This window comes from Hyperoodon ampullatus, assembly GCF_949752795.1.
Source record: "Hyperoodon ampullatus genome assembly, chromosome: 15".
Classification (NCBI taxonomy): domain Eukaryota; kingdom Metazoa; phylum Chordata; class Mammalia; order Artiodactyla; family Ziphiidae; genus Hyperoodon; species Hyperoodon ampullatus.
This window is the reverse complement of record NC_136928.1, coordinates 1,626,613-1,646,099: the sequence shown is the minus strand read 5'-3', so window position 1 is coordinate 1,646,099 and position 19,487 is coordinate 1,626,613. Positions and strand designations below refer to the sequence as shown.

At 51.0% G+C, this 19,487-nt stretch overlaps 1 protein-coding gene across 2 annotated transcripts in view; it reads left to right on the top strand.

The window, feature by feature from the left end:
- Positions 1-15,092, top strand: part of TET3 (tet methylcytosine dioxygenase 3) — a gene marked incomplete at both ends in the record, with an annotated part of 103,146 nt that extends 88,054 nt beyond the window's left edge. For both annotated transcript variants that reach the window (XM_079721260.1, XM_079721261.1), the window contains 6 exons: positions 3,482-3,690; positions 4,879-5,029; positions 7,584-7,673; positions 8,640-8,777; positions 12,348-12,684; positions 13,288-15,092. In XM_079721260.1, coding sequence (XP_079577386.1) covers positions 3,482-3,690; positions 4,879-5,029; positions 7,584-7,673; positions 8,640-8,777; positions 12,348-12,684; positions 13,288-15,092 — 2,730 coding nt within the window. The remainder of the gene's footprint in view (positions 1-3,481; positions 3,691-4,878; positions 5,030-7,583; positions 7,674-8,639; positions 8,778-12,347; positions 12,685-13,287) is intronic.
- Positions 15,093-19,487: the final 4,395 nt, after the last annotated feature.

The window sequence follows — 19,487 nt, the reverse complement described above, 5'->3', positions numbered from 1 at the left end:
TACCACACACACACACACACACACACACACACACACAAATTGAATTTGGTGTTCCTGTGTTTAAAAGGAGAGATTTCGTGTGAAAATCTGGATTTCTGTTTTCTTCTTGCAAAACTGGAAGAGGTAGGTACGCTCGGCTGGAGTTCCCACCAGGCAGTGGTCGATGCAGAGAGGTCTGGCTTCCCCCCCTCCCCCGCAGCTCTTTAGCTGTACATCCCGCCTGCTTTCCTTATTGGCATTTCCTGCCCGGTGCCTCTCTCAGCGTCTCCCTGCACTGACGTACTCATGACCAAGTCTGTCTCCAGCCCAGACATCTCCTGACCTCCACACCCATTCTGTTGGGGCTGCTAGAATAGCCACTCCAGTGTTCCAGAGTGCCTCTGGCCTCAGCATGCTCCCTGCTAACCTGCCAGGAAACACCGCCCACACTCACCCACTTTTCTGCACCACAAAACGTGGAAGTGATTTAAGACTTTTCCCTGTCCCTCAGCTCCTATAGTCAGGTGGTCCCAAAGTCCCCTTTCTCCTAAAGGTCTCTAGAATCCATGCCTTTTCCTGTTTCATTCCCCATTGTTCTAGTTCCGACTTCATCTCTTTTGCTTGTGTTACGTCAGTGGTCTCCCCATTTCACCCTTCTCCCGACTGTCTACGCCCCTTTCTGAAGCATGTAGCTATGTCTATAAGTGGGCCCCCTGCTATAGTCCTTTGTAGAAGCCCCGCCTCGAGTCCTTGTCCCTCCTCCTGCCACTCAGAGCCCTTCCCAGTCTCCCCTCTTCACAGGTCCCCACATCTTATCTAGTCACAGAATTCCCTGGGATTGTGGGGGGAGATTCAGCCACCTCATCCCCCACTCCTGGACCCTTTGCCTTGACACATCTTTGTGTGAGCCAGGACGGTGTGTAGGGAATGAGTGAGGAGGAGAGCGGTGCCCAAGGCCCGTGCTTTTTTTTTTTAAACAGCCTTATTGAGATATAATTCACATACCATACAATTCACTCATCTAAAGTATATAGTTCAGTGGGTTTTGGTATTATTAATTTTTAAAAATTGTGTTAAAATATACATAACATAAAATTTGGCATTTAACCATTTTTAAGTGTACAATTCAGTGGCATCAATTACATTCACATTGTTATGCAACCATCACCACAGTCTATTTCCAAAACGTTTTCATCATCCCATGCTGAAACTCTATACCCATTAAACAATAACTCCCCAAACCCTCTCTCTCCGCCATCCCAGCCCATGGTAACCAGCATTCTACTTTCTGTCTCTATGAATTTAACACGTACAGGTACCTCATGTAAGTGGAATCATACAGTATTTGTCCTTTTGTGTCTGGCTTGCTTCACTTAGCATAGTGTTCTCAGGGTTCACTCATGTTGTAGCATGAGTCAGACCTTTGTTCCTGTTTAAGGTTGAGTAATATTCCATTGAATGGATGTGCCACATTTTGTTCATCCATTCGTCAGTTGACGGACATTTGGGCTGTTTCCGCCTTTTGGCTATTGCTAGGTAATGCTGCTCTGGCCATGGGGGTACAAGTACCTGTCCAAATCCCTACTCTTAGTTCCCTTGGGTGTATTCTTAGTTGTGCCTGGTTATATTTGTTTAAACTTTTGAGGAACTACCAAAAACTGTTTTCCCCAGCATCAAGGCCCTTGCTTTTTAACTAAAAACATATAGATATGCACCATTTTCTCTGCAGATGTTTTAGGACAACATAAAAATCTCTGAACATATTTTGGCTTATAATTTTATCTGTGTTTTGGGTTGGCCAAAAGGTTCGTTTGGCTTTTTCTGTCAGTTGGCTCTAGTAGCGTTTAGTTGTCTTTAACTTCATTCAAAACAACTGGATTGTGTTGTGACAGCTGTCATATCAGAGTGCATTAAAAAAAATACTTATCAAAATTGGTGAATTTTTTTTATAACAAATTTAATCAGTTATACATATGTTCCCATATCCCCTCCCTTTTGCGTCTCCCTCCCACCCTCCCTATCCCACCCCTCCAGGCGGTCACAAAGCACCGAGCTGATCTCCCTGTGCTATGCGGCTGCTTCCCACTAGCTATCTACAAAATTGGTGAATTTTTGTGTAGACATTTTAATATTGAAGATGGAAGGGAAAAAAGCAACATTTTTGGCATATTATGCTTTACTATTTCAAGAAAGGTAAAAACGCAAAAAAAGATTTGTGCAGTGTATGGAGAAGGTGGTGTGACTGATCAAATGTGTCAAAAGTGGCTTGTGAAGTTTCGTGCAGGAGATTTCTTGATGGACAATGCTCCACGGTCGGGTAGACCTGTTGAAGTTGATAGCAAATCAAATTGAGATATTAATTGAGGACAGTCAACATTACACCACGTGGGAGATCGCCGACTTACTCAGAATATCCAAATCAAGCGTTGAAAATCATTTGCACCAGCTTTGTTATGTGCATCACTTTGATGTTTGGATCCCACATAAGTTAAGTGAAAAACACCTTCTTGACCGTATCCACGTGTGATTCTCTACTCAAACTTAATGAAAACATTCTGTTTTTAAAACAAATTGTGACGGGCGATGAAAAGTGGATACTGTACAATAATGTGGAATGGAAGAGGTCGTGGGGCAAGCAAAATGAACCACCACCAACCACACCAAAGGCCAGTCTTCATCCAAGGAAGGTGATGTTGTGTATGTGGTGGGATTGGAAGGGAGTCCTCTATTATGAGCTCCTTCCAGAAAACCAAAGGATTAGTTCCAACAAGTAGTGCTCCCAATTAGACCGACTGAAAGCAGCACTTGATGAAAAGCGTCCAGAATTAGTTAACAAAAAATGCATAATCTTCCATCAGCGTAATGAAAGACCGCATGTTTCTTTGATGACCAGGCAAAAACTGTTACAGCTTGGCTGGGAAGTTCTGACTCATCTGCCATATTCACCAGACATTGCACCTTTGGATTTCCATTTATTTAGGTCTTTACAAAATTCTCTTAATGGAAACAATTTCAATTCCCTGGAAGACTGTAAGAGGCACCTGGAACAGTTCTTTGCTCAAAAAGAAAAAGTTTCAGCAAGATGGAATTATGAAGTTGCCTGAAAAATGGCAGAAGGTAGTGGAACAAAAGGGTGAATACGTGGTTCAGTAAAGTTCTTGGTGAAAATAAAAAATGTATTTAATTTTTACTTAAAACCCGAAGGAACTTTTTGGCCAACTCGATATTCTTATCCCTAAGTCTATATACATCACCAATGACTCAGGTTTTGTAGTAATTGGTTTTTTTTATTTTGCTATTTAATGTTTTTCTTTCCCTAATTATAATGGTCCTTTAGCCTGTGTGGTTGCTGTCGCCAAGGTGTGACGCCCCTGGTACACTGCCCTAAAGATCTGCACCCCCAGGTCTGTTGGGCAGAGGTGAGGGTGTGTGGCATCCATGCAGAGGAGCATGGGTGCCCGGCTCCTGTGACTCACAGCACCCCCGCCCCACCTCCCTGCAGGTGATCCGCAGGCACACGCTGGAAGAGAAGCTGCTCTGCCTGGTGCGGCACCGGGCGGGCCACCACTGCCAGAATGCCGTGATCGTCATCCTCATCCTGGCCTGGGAGGGCATCCCCCGAAGCCTCGGAGACACCCTGTACCAGGAGCTCACCGATACCCTCCGGAAGTACGGGAACCCCACCAGCAGGAGATGTGGCCTCAACGATGAGTATGTGGGAGGTCCCAGTGGGCGGTCCCAGTGGGCAGGGCTGGGGCAGTGGGGTCAGGGCCCCGTGTGTCCTGCAGAGTTAGGACTGTGGTGGAAAGAATGCTTACCTACGGATCTGGCCTGGGGCCTGGCCCTGGCTGGGGAGGGTCTCGTGACTCAGCTTAGCTTTGCTTTCCGCCCCAGATTGACTCTGAGGCTCTAATAGTGGTAGCAAGTGTGGAAAAGTGTGAGTGTCCCGCTGATATAAGGCATCAGTGGTACTCACAAGACCTACCCTGATAGGGTCCCCTCCCCCATTTTTTAAATTAAGATATTTTTACTTACAATAAAATTCATCCTTTGAGGTGTACAGTTTGAAGAATTTGACAGATGTTTACAGTCATGTAGCCACTGCCACAATCAAGATATAGAAGAGTTCCATCACCCCCCAGACCCCGCCGTGCCCCTTTATAGCCAGGCGCTTCTCCCCACCCCTGGAAAACACAAGTCCTGTTTCCTGTCCCTGGAGGGTTGCCTTTACAAGAATGTCATATGAATGGAACCATACAGCATGTAGCCTCCTGAGTCTTGCTTCTTTCCCTGAGCACAGTGTTTCTGAGTTTCATCTATGGATGTGTGTATCAGTAGCTCATTACTTTTCACCACTGAGCAGTATTCCACTGTGTGGGTGTGTCACAATTTGTTTATTCATGCCCCAGCTGGAGGGCATTTGGGTTGTTTCTGGATTTTATTAAGTGTTGAATGGTAAAGTCAGTGTTCATTTGTTTAAAGGCCTGTCAGCCCCTGGGCCTGCAAGAAGCAGGCATGTTCAAACTCTGTGGTTCACATTCCCGTTTGTGTGGTCTGTGTTGGAGCTGGTCAAGGTAGTAGAGTTAAGGCAAAGTGTAAGCGTTATTGGGTTTTTGATTAGATCCTTCCCAGCCATCTCAAGCAACCCGTGTGCTTCTCCCCGCAGCAGACTCTCAGACTTCAGGCTCAGGGGTGGGAGCCAAACAGCCTGCTCGGAGCTGATTCTCTGCCCACAAGGGTGGAGATTTGGGAAAGGAGTTGAGCGCAGGGAAGGATGTCATGGCTGTCACTGGGAGGCCAGTGGAGGCCAGGCCTCAACAGGGCCTCCCCCCGAGGGAGGGGGAAAATTCCAAAACTAAAAATGTGCCTCGTATGCCTAACGTGTGATATATGTTGCAGCCGTACCTGCGCTTGCCAAGGCAAAGACCCAAATACCTGTGGTGCCTCCTTCTCCTTCGGTTGCTCCTGGAGCATGTACTTCAACGGCTGCAAATATGCTCGGAGCAAGACTCCTCGCAAGTTCCGCCTCGCGGGGGACAACCCCAAAGAGGTGAGCACAGCCCCGCAGGGAGCATGGGACCCTCCCACTCACCCTGTGCCACCTACTGCCTTTAATAGTCCCGGTGGGACTTAGGATTAGCACACTGTGACTCAGATCTGTAGAAAATGGAACTTCCTTTCTTTTGTTTAAACTGACCTTATCTTGCAGTGAAATAAGGTATGTGGGGTGGAGTGTGGAGGGATACGATGAGTGAAAAATTAGACTCACCAATTACGGGTACCTCAGACTTGCAGTTTAGACAAGTCTCTTGAAGATAAATGTTCAGATTCCTCACTAGAACTTGACCCTCGTAGAGGGTTATTTCTCCCCTCCATTCTTCTCAAGACATCTTTCTGGGTGTGAGGTGTGGCACCTTCTGGCCGCTGCTGGATGTCCCGAGGTGTCCCTCCTCCTGCCTGGCTGCTGGGCCCACATCTCTGTGCACTTGTCCAGTTGTCCAGGCCCTTGGTGTCTCCTTGCTGGGGGCCTGGCACGGTCCTCGGGCACTGGACTGGCATCCACCTGCTATGGCCACTAGGCCTGAGGCCTCCTCCCGCCCACCAGAGCTCCTCCCCAACCCCGTGACAGCAGGACAAGGGGCCTCAGGGTCTCCTCTGCAGGCCGAGCTTAGGCTGGGAACCAGAAGCGTCAGGTCAGGTCACCTCCCACTCGGCCACTTCTCTGTTGCCCTGGTTGTGAGGGCCATCCCGAGGGGGTCTCCACTTGGAGTCCAAATGCAAAGCAGGCATAGGCCCGAGTGGTCTCTCTGTCATGTCTCCTCCAGCCTCCCTGCCTTCTGCCCCTGCTAGTGTGAGCCGGGTGCTGGATCCAGGCAATACCTTGATCCCAGCCTCTACCTTCCAAACCTCTCCAAGCTCCTTTCACCAGAAGGGCTTCCCCATTTTCCAGGGGACAGGGACTCTCCTGGGGTACATTATTTTTATACCACATGTAAATGTCTATGCTCAGACTTCCAAGCTTTGCTTTTCAGAAATAAAAGGAAGCATGTCCAAATTTAGAACCCCTTTTTTCCCCTCAAAGCCCAGCTTTCTATTACACGACCTAGTCTAAGAGTCTGATTTGACACTAGACTTTTACTTATGGCAGTGCCTGGCCTCCCCCAGAAGCAGCAAATGCAGTTGCTTCAATGAATGGAGGAGTCCCAGTGCCACCAGGAACTAGGAATTACCATGAATGGAAATAATTGCTTTAATTTCTCACAAATACTTTCCCTGTTCCGTCAGCTACCATTTCCTGTGCACTTACTAAGTGCGGAGTACTCTGCCCAGCACCTCCCAGCTGTCTCAGTTAATCTCATGACAGCCTGAGGATCTAGGCCCTGTTACTGCTCCCTTTACACGTGAGGCACGTGGCTTGCCCAGGGCCATGTGACAGTGATGACGAAGTCAGCATTTAAACCCTGGCCTGTGTTTCCCCAGAGCTCACAAGCCTCACCCCCGTGTTGTGCTGGCTTCAGGCCCACTGTGCTGGTGGCAGCATCTGGAAGGCAGCCAGGGAGTGCAGTGAGTCTGGCTGGCAGCTCCGGCCACCCTGCTGGACAGACAGCTGAGCCACTGGTCCCACCCTTCCATTTCTAATCCTGTGAGTTTGGTACCTTCTTTCTTCCCTCCTCCTCTTCTTTCTTCTCCATAAACTCTTCATGCCTGTGCTCAAGGCTGGCTAGGAGCCCCCATAGCCCAACTTGTTACCCTCAGAGAGCCAGAGAGAGGCTGCAGACACCTTAAACTCTCTGCCAGTCTGGGGACGGCTGCTTTGCCGAGGGCAGCACTATCCAGTGGAACTTCCTGTGATGATGGAAATGTTCTCTGTAGAAAACACAGCCATGGGAGCCACATGTAGCCACTGAACATTTGAAATGTGGCTAGTGCAGTGGAGGGGCTGAATTTTTTTTAATTTTTAAATTAAAAAAAATTAAACTTTTTAATTTAAAAAAAAATTTTATTTAATTTTCATTAAAATGAATTTATAGTTCAGTAGCCACACGTGGCTTGTGACTAAACACACGAGATGGTGCGGGTCTAAAGGCCAGCACGTTGCGGTCTGGCCGTGGACCTGGCTGGTGATGGGCGCTGGGCCTGGCTGGCTGTGGGGTTTCTAGCACGGGCCTCACCCCCCCTCCCTGCTTTTATTTACCTGTCTGGACCACTGCGAGGAGCACCCACGCCTGCCGTTCGTGCTTGTACATGCCTGCCACCCCGCACCTCTGCCCTAGGGTGTTGAGCGAGTGCTTAGCAGGAGCAGGAACCTGTTCTAGGTGTTCTGAGCAGCACCGGGGCGGGAGCCTGGCAGAGCAGGTGCTTAGTAGTCAGGGCGGCCAGACCCTCAGGCAGTGTCTTCCCTGGTGCGCTTCAGCATCTCCAGCATTAAAACAGACCTGGCACCCCTCCCAGAGGGAACACCGTAAAGGTACCTGATGGCACCTTACTCCCTACCTTCCCACTGGCAACCCGGCAGTGGTTCTAGAATGGAGGTCAGTTTCCAGTGTGCAGAGTTTGCCAGGCAGGGCTGCTCGGGAGGTGTGTGACTGTTCTCCTGTCCACAGGAAGAAGTGCTCCGGAACAGTTTCCAGGACCTGGCCACCGAAGTTGCTCCCCTGTATAAGCGTCTGGCCCCCCAGGCCTACCAGAACCAGGTACTGGGTCTTGGGCTGTTCCGTGCCCACATGTCACCCACATCTCTGCCCAGGCTCCCTGAAGTGGGGGGACAGCGGAGTGGGCTCCTTACGGGAAAAGCCCAGCCAGAGCTAGAGCAGTGATCTTTGTTAAGGTCTTTGTTAAGACTCCTTGTTTACACCAAGCTAACCACATGCCAGGCTGTCTCTCCTGTATCCTTGGTCTTTGTCTCTCTCCCCTTAATAATCCTCCCCCTGCTCTGCTCTGGTTTCTACCGGGGAGGCTTGAGTTTCTCTCACCTGTCACTTCTGCACCCCATAGACGAGGTGAGAGGGGCTTCAGCCAGAAAACCTCCCTCCTACAGCCCAAGTACAGGATGGCTGTGGTCCTTAACCCCTTAGAGGGACTTCAGCCAGAAAACCTCCCTCCTACAGCCCAAGTACAGGATGGCTGTGGTCCTTAACCCCTTAGAGGGGCTTCAGCCAGAAAACCTCCCTCCTACAGCCCAAGTACAGGATGGCTGTGGTCCTTAACCTCTTAGAGGGGCTTCAGCCAGAAAACCTCCCTCCTACAGCCCAAGTACAGGATGGCTATGGTCCTTAACCCCTTAGAGGGGCTTCAGCCAGAAAACCTCCCTCCTACAGCCCAAGTACAGGATGGCTGTGGTCCTTAACCCCTTAGAGGGGCTTCAGCCAGAAAACCTCCCTCCTACAGCCCAAGTACAGGATGGCTGTGGTCCTTAACCCCTTAGAGGGGCTTCAGCCAGAAAACCTCCCTCCTACAGCCCAAGTACAGGATGGCTGTGGTCCTTAACCCCTTAGAGGGGCTTCAGCCAGAAAACCTCCCTCCTACAGCCCAAGTACAGGATGGCTGTGGTCCTTAACCTCCTTCCTCCCTCCTTCCCTCTAAGACCTGGCCTCCCCCATGCCGAATCAGGGCCACTCACCTCAGGTCACTCGAGCAGCTGTCCTTGGCCATCCACACAGGTGACCAATGAGGAAATAGCGATTGACTGCCGCCTGGGGCTGAAGGAAGGACGGCCCTTCTCCGGGGTCACGGCCTGCATGGACTTCTGTGCCCACGCCCACAAGGACCAGCATAACCTCTACAACGGGTGCACGGTGGTAAGGAAGCCCGCGGCCTGTCACAGCCCCACCTGAGAGACGGTCCTGGGAGGGCGCACACCTGTTCTCCGCAGATAGGTGGGCTCAAGGCAGGGAGGGACCCTGCCAGACGACCTGCTCCTGCCCACTTGTCTGGGAAATGCAGGGGCGAGGCTGGCTTGGGTGCTGCAGAATGCAGCCTCTTGGGCACCCAGTGTCTCCCAGTTCTCTAAAGTGTGGCTCCAGGTCTCCCTCAGCACTAGGATTTAAATCCAAACAGCCTTTTGATTCATTCATTGAGCGAATGTTTATTGTGCCTCAGGTACAGCTCTAGATGCCGGGGAATAAACTGGACAGGGTGCTGCCCCCAAATGTGATAGAACGTCCAGTAGCGAGGAGGGCTGTGAGCAGCAGGTGAAGTAGGCGAAGGGCTGAACCGACTGCAGAGGCTGTGTCACACGGCACGGAGAGAGGCCTGTGTGAGGAGAGGCACCTGAGCACAGACGAGGAAGGAACGGGCCGACTGCGTGAGGCGGGGGTGCTCCAGGCAGAGGCTCAGAGGAGTGAGATGAGAGGCGCAGGGGCAGGGGTGAGGTCGCAGGGAGCGCGGGAGGCCGGGAGGGCTGCGGCTTGTGCTCTAAGTGTGATGGGAAGCCCTAAGGTCTCATTGATAAAGTCAGAGGCACTCTCTTGCTCCTGCAGATGGAGAATAAAGTATGTTGGGGTAAGGGTGGGTGGGCGAGAATCAGAGCAAGCAGGCCAGGTAGGAGGCTGGGACACGTGTCCAGGCCAGAGGTGACAGGGCTTGGGCAGGAGTGAGGGTGGGGCGTGCGGAGTAATTGGACAGGCTGTGGGTTGATGTTGAAGACGTAGGTGAGAGTAGTTGCTGATGGGGCGGACCTAGGATGTGCGAGTTGCTTGAGCAACGAGGCAAGTGTTGGTGTTGACTGAGATGTAGCATATCAGGAGAGACCAGTTTTGGGGTGAAACTCAATAATTCTCTTTTGAGATGCCTGCTAGATGTCCAGGTGGAGATGTAGAGTAGGCAGGGGAGAGGGAGGGTCTGGAGAAGTGAATTGGAGACTGGAGAGCACTGAGTTCATACTTAGGGCCACGAGCCCGGGTGCAGGCGCCCGAAGAGTGAGTGCAGACGGAAAAGAGAGGAGATGTGGGCTTGGCGGGGGGCACCCTGGAAGGGGTGATGTGGCTGTCTTCTCTGCTTTTTAACTAGGTCCTAGGAGACAGGGCTCCCAGGGGGGCTGTGGAAGAGGCAAGGGAACGGGCATATTCAACTGAAAGGGGGCTCCCAGAGTCGGTATAGCTTGTGTCCCCAAGGGGATGAACGGCCCAACCCGAGGATTTCATTTCTCCACCTTGTCCTCCTTCCCCAGGTCCAAGACTGAGAAGCAAGATGGGGCGGGCTTCTGTCTACACTGTGCTGTGAGGGTCTCCAGCTGAAATACAGAGAGAGAAGGGGGTGCCTCCAGGATTAGGAGAGGGGCAGGGAGGGGACGGGGACGGGGCACCGAGAGACAGGAGCACAGGGAGGCTACTTGGGTCCCAGAGCTTCCGGAGTTTGCAGTGAAGAATAAGTGTTTTCCAAAACTGAATAATATTTTTTGTTCTAATTAAACAGTTATCTGTTGTAAAAAATGATTTTAATAATACGAGAAAGTATAAAGTAAAAATGCCTGAAATCTCATAGCTAACCTGTGTTAGCATCGTGATGACCATCCATTTCAGACACCTGAATGTATGTGTGTGTGCACAGTTGTATACATTTTACACATTATGTGTGTGTGCACAGTTGTATACATTTTACACATTATGTGTATGTGCTGTTCCATGATCTTGCTTTTCTTAACTCAAGAATATGTGGTGGACAACTTGCTGGTCAGTGGATACAGGCAGCGTGTTCTAAGGCTGTGTGTGTGGCTGTGCCACCACTTATCAACCAGTCTCCTATGGATGGCAGTCAGTGCTTTCGTACTCCTCTGTAAACCACAGGGAGGGCGTCCTCAGCACAGCTTTGTGCAGTGGCCCCAGGATAAGGACACTTACAGCCTTGGAGTGCCCATTTGGCAGCTCACTGGGCAGCAGTAGGGTTTATCAGGAGGCAGAGAGGGGAGAGAATAGCCCAGAGCTTTACTGGGGATTTCGTAGAACGGAATGGGCAAGGTAGGATAAGTAAGCTGAATAAGTTGAGGATGGATAGTTTGAATAATTTCTGCAGGCTCTGGGCTATGGAGGTGGCCCCTAGTTGTCAATACCTAGCCCTGGGGTGATTTAAGGCAGAGAGAATATCTGCTTGGTGTGTGAGAGTTTTATAAAGGAGATGGTTGGGGGCGGGGACTCTGGGTTGGTTGGTTTGTGTATCAGAGTTGCACTGGCAGGGGATCATTTGCTATCTATAGGAATTAGCTAGTCTTAGGGGAGGGACAGTCCCTCCAGGATCAAGGTCCCAAATGCCAAAACATCAGGAATACAGAAAATAAAATATAGTCAATATAAGAGCAAAACGTAAATGAGAAAAAAATCAAACCTTATTAGTAATCAGAGAAACACATACCAACGACGAGATACATTCTAATAACAGGCAAAAGTTTTAAAGAAATTAATAGCAAAAGTGTCAGCAAAAGTGTAGGAAAATTGAAACTCACTCTGCTAGTGTAAGTGAAACACTGACGATAATCATTTTGGAGCGCAGTTTGGCAATATGTGGCAGTTCTGCCTTACGGTGTTTATTCTAAGGAATTAAGTATCTTAGAAAATTCAGTGAAAAGGATAAAAGTATTATTTATGATAGGGAAACAGATTTAAATGGTCATGAGGGATGAGTTAAATTAACACATTGATACAGTGGAAAAATATTGTGTGGCTCTTAAATCATATTGGGGAAGCATATTTAACATGTAAGAAAATATACTGTGTTAAGAAAAAAAGTTATTCTAAAACTGTATGCATAATATAAATGATCCTATTTAATTATTAAAAAGTGAGTGTATTCTTAATAACATTAAAGTCTAAAAAAAAAAAAAAGTGAGTGTGTATATGACCAAGTATATACAAGGGTTATTTCTACTTGGTGGGATTATGGAGATAATTTTTATGTCCTTTGTGTTGGCCTAAATCTTCTACAACCAGCACATATAATTTTCAACTTTAAGGGCCAAAAGCGGCTGAGTGTTGAAGGCAGGGAGGATCGTGGTGGGAGGTCCGAGGTCTGTGTGACGACACGTAACGGCAGTGACGGCAGTGGAGGGCAGGGCACAGCCCCCGGTCGTGACCTGGCCCCTTTCTGGCCGTGTGACCCTGAGCCGGTCATCTTATCCGCCCCCCCAGAGCCTTGTTAGACAAAGTGGACGGATGTGCTTTGAAAACTGTCGAGCAGACTCTAAACGCTGGTGATACCGTTACTCTATAAAGCAAGACAGATGCGCTTTTTAGATGCTCCGGAAAGTGATAGTGGGTAGCTGGGGCTGGGCCGGTGTGGGGAGGGGACGGCCTTGTGTGCGGGATGCTCAGCCCCTCCCGCTCGGCGTCTGGCTACCCCAGCCCCAGGCACCCTCCCCGTCTCTCTGTTTGGGGCAGGTCTGCACCCTGACCAAGGAAGACAATCGCTGCGTGGGCAAGATCCCCGAGGACGAGCAGCTGCACGTACTGCCCTTGTACAAGATGGCCAGCACGGACGAGTTCGGCAGTGAGGAGAACCAGAGCGCCAAGGTGGGCAGCGGGGCCATCCAGGTGCTCACCGCCTTTCCCCGCGAGGTCCGGCGCCTGCCCGAGCCCGCCAAGTCCTGCCGCCAGCGGCAGCTGGAAGCCCGGAAGGCGGCAGCCGAGAAGAAGAAGGTTCAGAAGGAGAAACTGAGCACCCCTGAGAAGATCAAGCAGGAGGCCCTGGAGCTGGCTGGCATCCCCACCGACCCAGGTGTGTGGGGACAGGGTGCCCGGCGGGGGTGGCGCGGGCACTGTTGGGTGGGGGGCCCTGGACGGCTCCCTTACCGCCGCCCTACCTGCTTTGAGGTAGGATTCCATACAGAAAAGTCCTGGGGTCTCTCAGCCACTGGACCATCAATTATCTTAATGTTGTCAGTCAGCGCCGTAGCTGCAGCAGCCCCGGGAATCCAGGCCAGATGGGAGGCCCCCGGGAGCCGAACGAAGGAGGTCTCCCTGTCCTCCCAGCGGGCAGCCGGGCGTCCCCCCGGCTCACCCGCTCTCCTCGCTGCGGAAGGTACCGAGGCGGCGGGCGTGTGGTCTGCAGCAGGGTTTTCGGGTGTGGGGCGGCCCTCGGCCCTGCAGTGAGGCCGGGTGGAGTTCGCTAGAGTCGGGAGGAATGACAACGCCGGAGCCCTGGGCTCTGCCGGCTGCTCTTCTGGGGCTTCGAGGGGCCGGGCCGCGCTGCGCCGCACCGGGAGCAAGTCCAGCCTCGCTCGTGTCGCCCGCCCAGCAGAGGAAACCTCTTGGCAACAGGGAGCGTCCGTCTCTGTGCGTCTCCGTGCTTCTTCTCTGTCTTGCCTCCTGTCTTCCTCAGGCCTGTCTCTGAAGGGCGGATTGTCCCGGCAAAGCCTGAAGCCCTCCCTCAAGGTGGAGCCCCAGAACCACTTCAGCTCCTTCAAGTACAGCGGCAACGCGGTGGTGGAGAGCTACTCGGTGCTGGGCAGCTGCCGGCCCTCCGACCCGTACAGCGTGAACAGCGTGTACTCCTACCACTCCTACTATGCACAGCCCGGCCTGGCCTCCGTCAACGGCTTCCACTCCAAGTACGCGCTTCCGTCACTGGGCTACTATGGCTTTCCATCCACTAACCCCGTCTTCCCCTCGCAGTTCCTGGGTCCTGGCACCTGGGGGCACAGTGGCAGCAACAGCAGTTTTGAGAAGAAGCCAGACCTCCACGCTCTGCACAACAGCCTGAGCCCAGCCTACGGTGGTGCTGAGTTTGCCGAGCTGCCTGGCCAGGCTGTTCCCACAGACACCCACCACCCCGCTCCACACCACCAGCAGCCTGCTTACCCAGGCCCCGAGGAGTATCTGCTTCCCAGGGTCCCCCAGATCCACCCAGTGTCCAGGGACCTCTCTCCCTTTGTACAGAGCTCCGGTTGCTACAACAGATCCATCAAGCAAGAGCCAGTAGATCCGCTGGTCCACGCCGAATCTGGACCCAGAGAGCCTGGCAAGTTGGGCAAAATGCCTTTGCCCGAGGCGTCTCAGAACGGGGGACCCAATCACCTGTGGGGACAGTACTCAGGAGGCCCAAGCGTGTCCCCCAAGAGGACTAACAGCGTGGGTGGCAGCTGGGGTGTGTTCCCTCCTGCGGAGAGCCCTGCCGTCGTCCCCGATAAGCTCGGGTCTTTCGGGGCTGGCTGCCTGACCCCTTCCCACTTCCCAGATGGCCAGCATCAGTGGGGGTTATTCCCTGGCGAGGGACAGCAGCCAGCCCCGCAGCCTGGAGGACGGCTGCGGGGCAAGCCGTGGAGCCACTGCAAGTTTGGGAACGGCACCTCGGCCTTGGCTGGGCCCAGCCTAACTGAGAAGCCATGGGCGGTAGGAGCCGGGGATTTCAACTCTGCCCTGAAAGGTGGTCCCAGATTCCAAGACAAGCTGTGGAGCCCCCTGAAAGGGGAGGAGGGAAGGATTCCAACCCCGGGGGTGAGCCAGCTGGACAAAGCCTGGCAGTCCTTTGGCATGCCCCTGGGCCCCACTGAGAAGCTGTTTGGGGCCCTGAAGACCGAGGAGAAGCTGTGGGATCCCTTCCGCCTGGAGGAGGGGACGGTGGAGGAGCCCCCCGGCAAGGGCACGGCCAAGGAGGAGGGGGGCGGCGGGGGCGGCGGCGCTGCCGGGGCCGAGGAGGCAGAGGAGGAGCTGTGGTCCGACAGTGAGCACAACTTCCTGGACGAGAACATCGGCGGCGTGGCCGTGGCCCCCGCTCACGGCTCCATACTCATCGAGTGTGCCCGGCGGGAGCTGCACGCCACCACGCCCCTCAAGAAGCCCAACCGCTGCCACCCCACCCGCATTTCGCTGGTCTTCTACCAGCACAAGAACCTCAACCAGCCCAATCACGGGCTGGCCCTCTGGGAGGCCAAGATGAAGCAGCTGGCCGAGAGGGCGCGGGCGAGACAGGAGGAGGCCGCCCGGCTGGGCCTGGGCCAGCAGGAGGCCAAGCTGTATGGGCGGAAGCGCAAGTGGGGGGGTGCCGTGGTCCCCGAGCCCCAGCATAAGGAAAAGAAGGGGCTTGTCCCCACCCGGCAGGCGCTGGCCGTGCCCACGGACTCAGCAGTCACCGTGTCCTCGTACGCCTACACGAAGGTCACGGGCCCCTACAGCCGCTGGATCTAGGTGCCAGGGTGCCAGGGAGCCAGCGTACCTCAGCGTCGGGCCAGGCCCGAGCTGCCTCTGTGGTGCTTTCGCCCTCACACCTGGGGGCGGGTTGGGGGTGCAGAAGTCTTTTTATCTATATATACATATATAGATACGCATATATATGTATTTATGGTCCAAACCTCAGAACTGACCCGCCCCGCCCTTCCCCCCAATTCCCCAGCACTTTGAAGAAGAAACTACGGCTGTCGGGTGATTTTTTCGTGATCTTAATATTTATATCTCCACGTTGGTTTTTTTCCTCCCTTGTTTGGGGGGGCCTTTTATTTTCTCTTGTTTTTAAAACTCTATCCTTGTATATCACATAATGGAAAGAAAGTTTATAGTGTCCTTTCACAAAGGAGTAGTTTTAAATTCCATTTAAAATGTGTATTTATTGGATTTTTTTAAAAGTGACAATTGTAATGGTAAAGGATCGGCAGGAAAGGCCAGAAGTGCTCATTCCTGCCCAGTCGTGCTGGGCCTGGTGAGCCTGGCCCTCTTGGGAGCTGACAAGGTTCTCTCAGCCATCGGCCCCTCATGAGCCAAGTGCAGGTTGTAGCCACCCACTGCATCCCTCCTGACAGACATGCCTTCCCTTCCGGGGGGGGGAGCCCTCAGGACAGCTTCTGTCCTCTCCGGTAGGATGGGGGAATCTGTAGAAAAACAGCTGGGGTCCCTTGTCCAGTCGCCGGCTTGGAGTCGGGGATGGGTGCAGGTGCACCTCAGGCCAGGCACCTGAGATGCCGGCATAGATTTTCCCAGAAACCAGGTTGGAAGTAGACAGCTTCAAGCTTGCTAGTCTCCACACTGAATCCTCTCTGTCCCTTAGCTATCAAGTCACGTGATACCGTGGTCCCCTCGGCAGCACCTCGGGATGGAGCTGGAATCGAGAGGTTCTCAGGAGCCTTTTCCACCGAGCTGACTAGCCAACGAATACTGGCTGAAGGAATTTGTCTTAGTGGCAGTTTAAAAAAAAAAAAAAAAAAATGCCCCAAAGTCTGTGCTGATACCGAAAAGGGCTACTGTATCTTTAAAAACAGGAAGTTGAACCCAAGCTGTGAAAAGCCAGTGGTGCTGTAGTGTTGTGCTGGGACTTCTTGACTCGGGCAGGCTGCGTCTGCAGGAGCTCCACACAGCAGTGTGACAGCAGTAACGCATCTCCTTATCCCTGGATTTCACATTGGACAATGGTGCATGCCTCATACCTGAGCCCACCCCCTCCATGCTATCACTTGGGGAGTGGGCCTACACTTAATGATTTTAAAATGCAAGAGTCAGACATTTTCAGCAGGTAGCTATGATTTTCCTCCCTGATTGGTGCCATTTCTCTATTTGGTCATTTTCTCCTTTCCTTCCTCCCCTCTCCACCCACTTGAACATGCCCGTTCTAAAATTCTGGTGCATTCATTCACTTCTTTGAAATGAGAATGTGGTGCTTAATTTTTTCAACATTGTCGAGAGAGGTTGGGCCTGACAGGCAGAAGCAACATGCGTTGACAGCAAGTCAGACTTCTTGGAGTGTCTGTTTTTCCTGTGGTATTAGCAGAAATTATATCCAGCTACCCATGTGGATGTGTGTGGTGAGTGGGAGGCTTCCTAAGGACACAGAGGGGACTGTGGCCCCACAGTGAGTGACAGCCAAGCCCTGAGATAGACATCGGATATTTATGGAGCAGTTTTATTCAGATGTGGGTCTTCATAAAATGAATTTAACAATCAGATGATTATGCTAAAGGCAAGTTCCTGAGCTTCCAGGTGCCTTGTGTAAGAGCTGAGAACTGACCCGCTGGGTGTTTACTGTAACTGTTCCAGAAGCACTGGCGGAGAGTCGCTGTGAGATGTCCTGAGCATTTATGTGGTCTGGTTTTAACTGTAAATAGTGAAAAAAAAAATTTTTTTAAGCACTTTTGCCTAGATTTAAACAGCAACTTGAAAAAAAAAGTATGTTTTAACATGTAATTGTGGGAGAAATTGTAAATAGTAGCTGAATATTTAACGTGCTTTGTCTATCCTTCACTTTTACCATATTCTGTAAAGTTGCATTTATTTTACAGGACAAAAATGAAATATTATTGCTTTTGAAATAAATACCCAAGAGCTTATCAGGATTTCGAATTATTCAGAACTCAGATTTATAGGAAAACCTCTGACCTTCAGTTTGACAAGCTAAAGGAAGCAGAGTCTTTAATGAGCATGCTGATTTTCTAGTTTTGAGGAAAAGTTGGGTCCTTTAAACGCTATTTTGCTTATCGCGTCAGTACTTTTATGCAGGTCTCATTTGACTCCGTGCTTAGGTAGATGCGGGGGTGCCTTGAAAACTTCATTTTAAATTATCTTAAGCAAGAAATACAATATTTTACAAAACATTTGGAGAATGTGACCGTCTGTATGACCCGGGAAAGCCCCAGGTTGGCTGTTGGTTTGGAAGGTCCTGAGTGTAACCCAGGTGATTCTGATGCTTGGCGTGTATGAATCTCCTCGATGTGTGTTAAATAGACTCTTCCCCTCATCCCCCTTTGGTAGCAAAGCCATTAGATGAAAGAAGAAACCAATACAAGCTCCAAGCATGTGATGTCTGTCCCCCCAGCCCAAACAGCCTTCGGTTCATAAATTCTAGATCAGCAAATAGGCTGCTGAGAAGTGAGTCAAGAGGCAGTCTCCATTGGACGTCCCCATGCCCTTCAGAACGGCGTTTCAGAAATTAGGTGGTGCTGTTGCCATGCTTAAGCCCATGCTGATTTTTACACACTACATGTATAACCTACCTCAAATCTCAGTCATTAAATTAGCATGCTTTAGACGTATGTTTAAAAAGTAACTATGCACAGCTCTTTATCCCCACCCCCTTGCTGCTGAAGGTTTCTTAAAGAGAAAAATCAAATTTTTATTTTTTACTGGCACTATCATTTTTTAAGTCCTAAAGATGATTAACAGACATTTTTATCGTGAGAAGAAAAATAAAGCCATTGCAACTAAAGAACCTAACAGCATGATCAAGTTTTAATAATAGTATAGCAGCGGAAATGATGGAGTCTTAAGAGTCATCCCCCAGTGTGCCCTGTCCACAGACGCCATCCACATGCAGTGCAGACATTTGGTTCTTCTTTTGTTTTGTTTTCCCTGCCTTGTGCTTGCGAGGAAAGTACTTGCAAAGTTTTGTGCTAAGAGGTCTTTAAAATAAAAATCGCTTTGCGGCAGGTTCTCGCAAAATAACTGGTGCTAGCTCAAGAAACCGTTATCTAACCATCAGAAATCTTGAGTAAGGTGTTTCATGGATCTTGAGGTTTCTTGTTTTTGTTGTTGTTTGGTGTGTTTTTTGGCAGGGCCTAGGTTTCCCACACTCTGGCTTCGTGGGTACTGCTTTGCTGTCTCACTGAGATAACAGGTATGCATGGGAAGAGATCATACCCACCCCTCTTGGTCCTTTCACCAGCCTCTTTTGGAAACAGTAGTTTGCAGAACAAGGGACTTTTAAAGTGCTAAAGTAAGGAAAGAAAGAGCAGATCTTAGTTGCTTTGTGCCCGACAGCAGTGGGTGTGTGAGGACGGGTGACAGTGAGTAAGTTGATGGTAACCTGATTCCATTGAGAGAACCCGGCCAGGCTTCATGAAGTTAACCACCGCCAGATCTCACACCAAGGCAGTGCTGTGGAAAATTAAAATGATAGCCCTGACGTGCCTCAACCAATCTCGCTTTCCTTTTGTTACTGAAATGTGTTTTATGGACTAGGAAGCATTTTTATGAATTGAAATAGTATAAATAAAATGGTGCTATGGTGTTTTAATGTGACTGTCCCTGATCCTGTCCTGCTGAGGTGCTATCAAGGTTCTGAAACCACAACCAACCAAAAACAAGGTGGGCTCCAGTCTCTCTTGGCTTCTCCCCGCCCCCCCCCTTTTGGTGCTGTCTCCTTAGACCTCTGTTTACGTGCTAGAACCTGCTCTGAGCAGTTTTTCTGTTTTGTTTTATTCTTCCCTTGCTGGCCAAATAGAAAGGCAAGTCTCGAAGGCAGCCAGCCCCCTTTCTACGTCGGGGGATGGGCCTTCCTGGCTTGGAGGTGGCGGGCGCTCTCGTCTCACATCTGTCCTCTTAGGCCTGATAAGAAAGGAGGTGTGAAGGGCTTTTTTCTTTTTTTTTTTTTTTTTTTTTGGAGGAAGGGGCGTTGGGTACTCCTGCCTCTTCTAACGTGGCAGGCACTCTCATCGCCGACACACAGTTTCCTCCTGCAGCCCGGGGTGCCAAGTAGACGTCTCTGGGGGCCCCAACGGTGCTCTGCATGCCAAGGTGGGCCAGATGGGCCTCCTTCCTCACCGAGCGCTGGCCAGGACCGTGGTGGGCAGGGGTCTCATTCCTTAGCTCCCCACAGCCTTC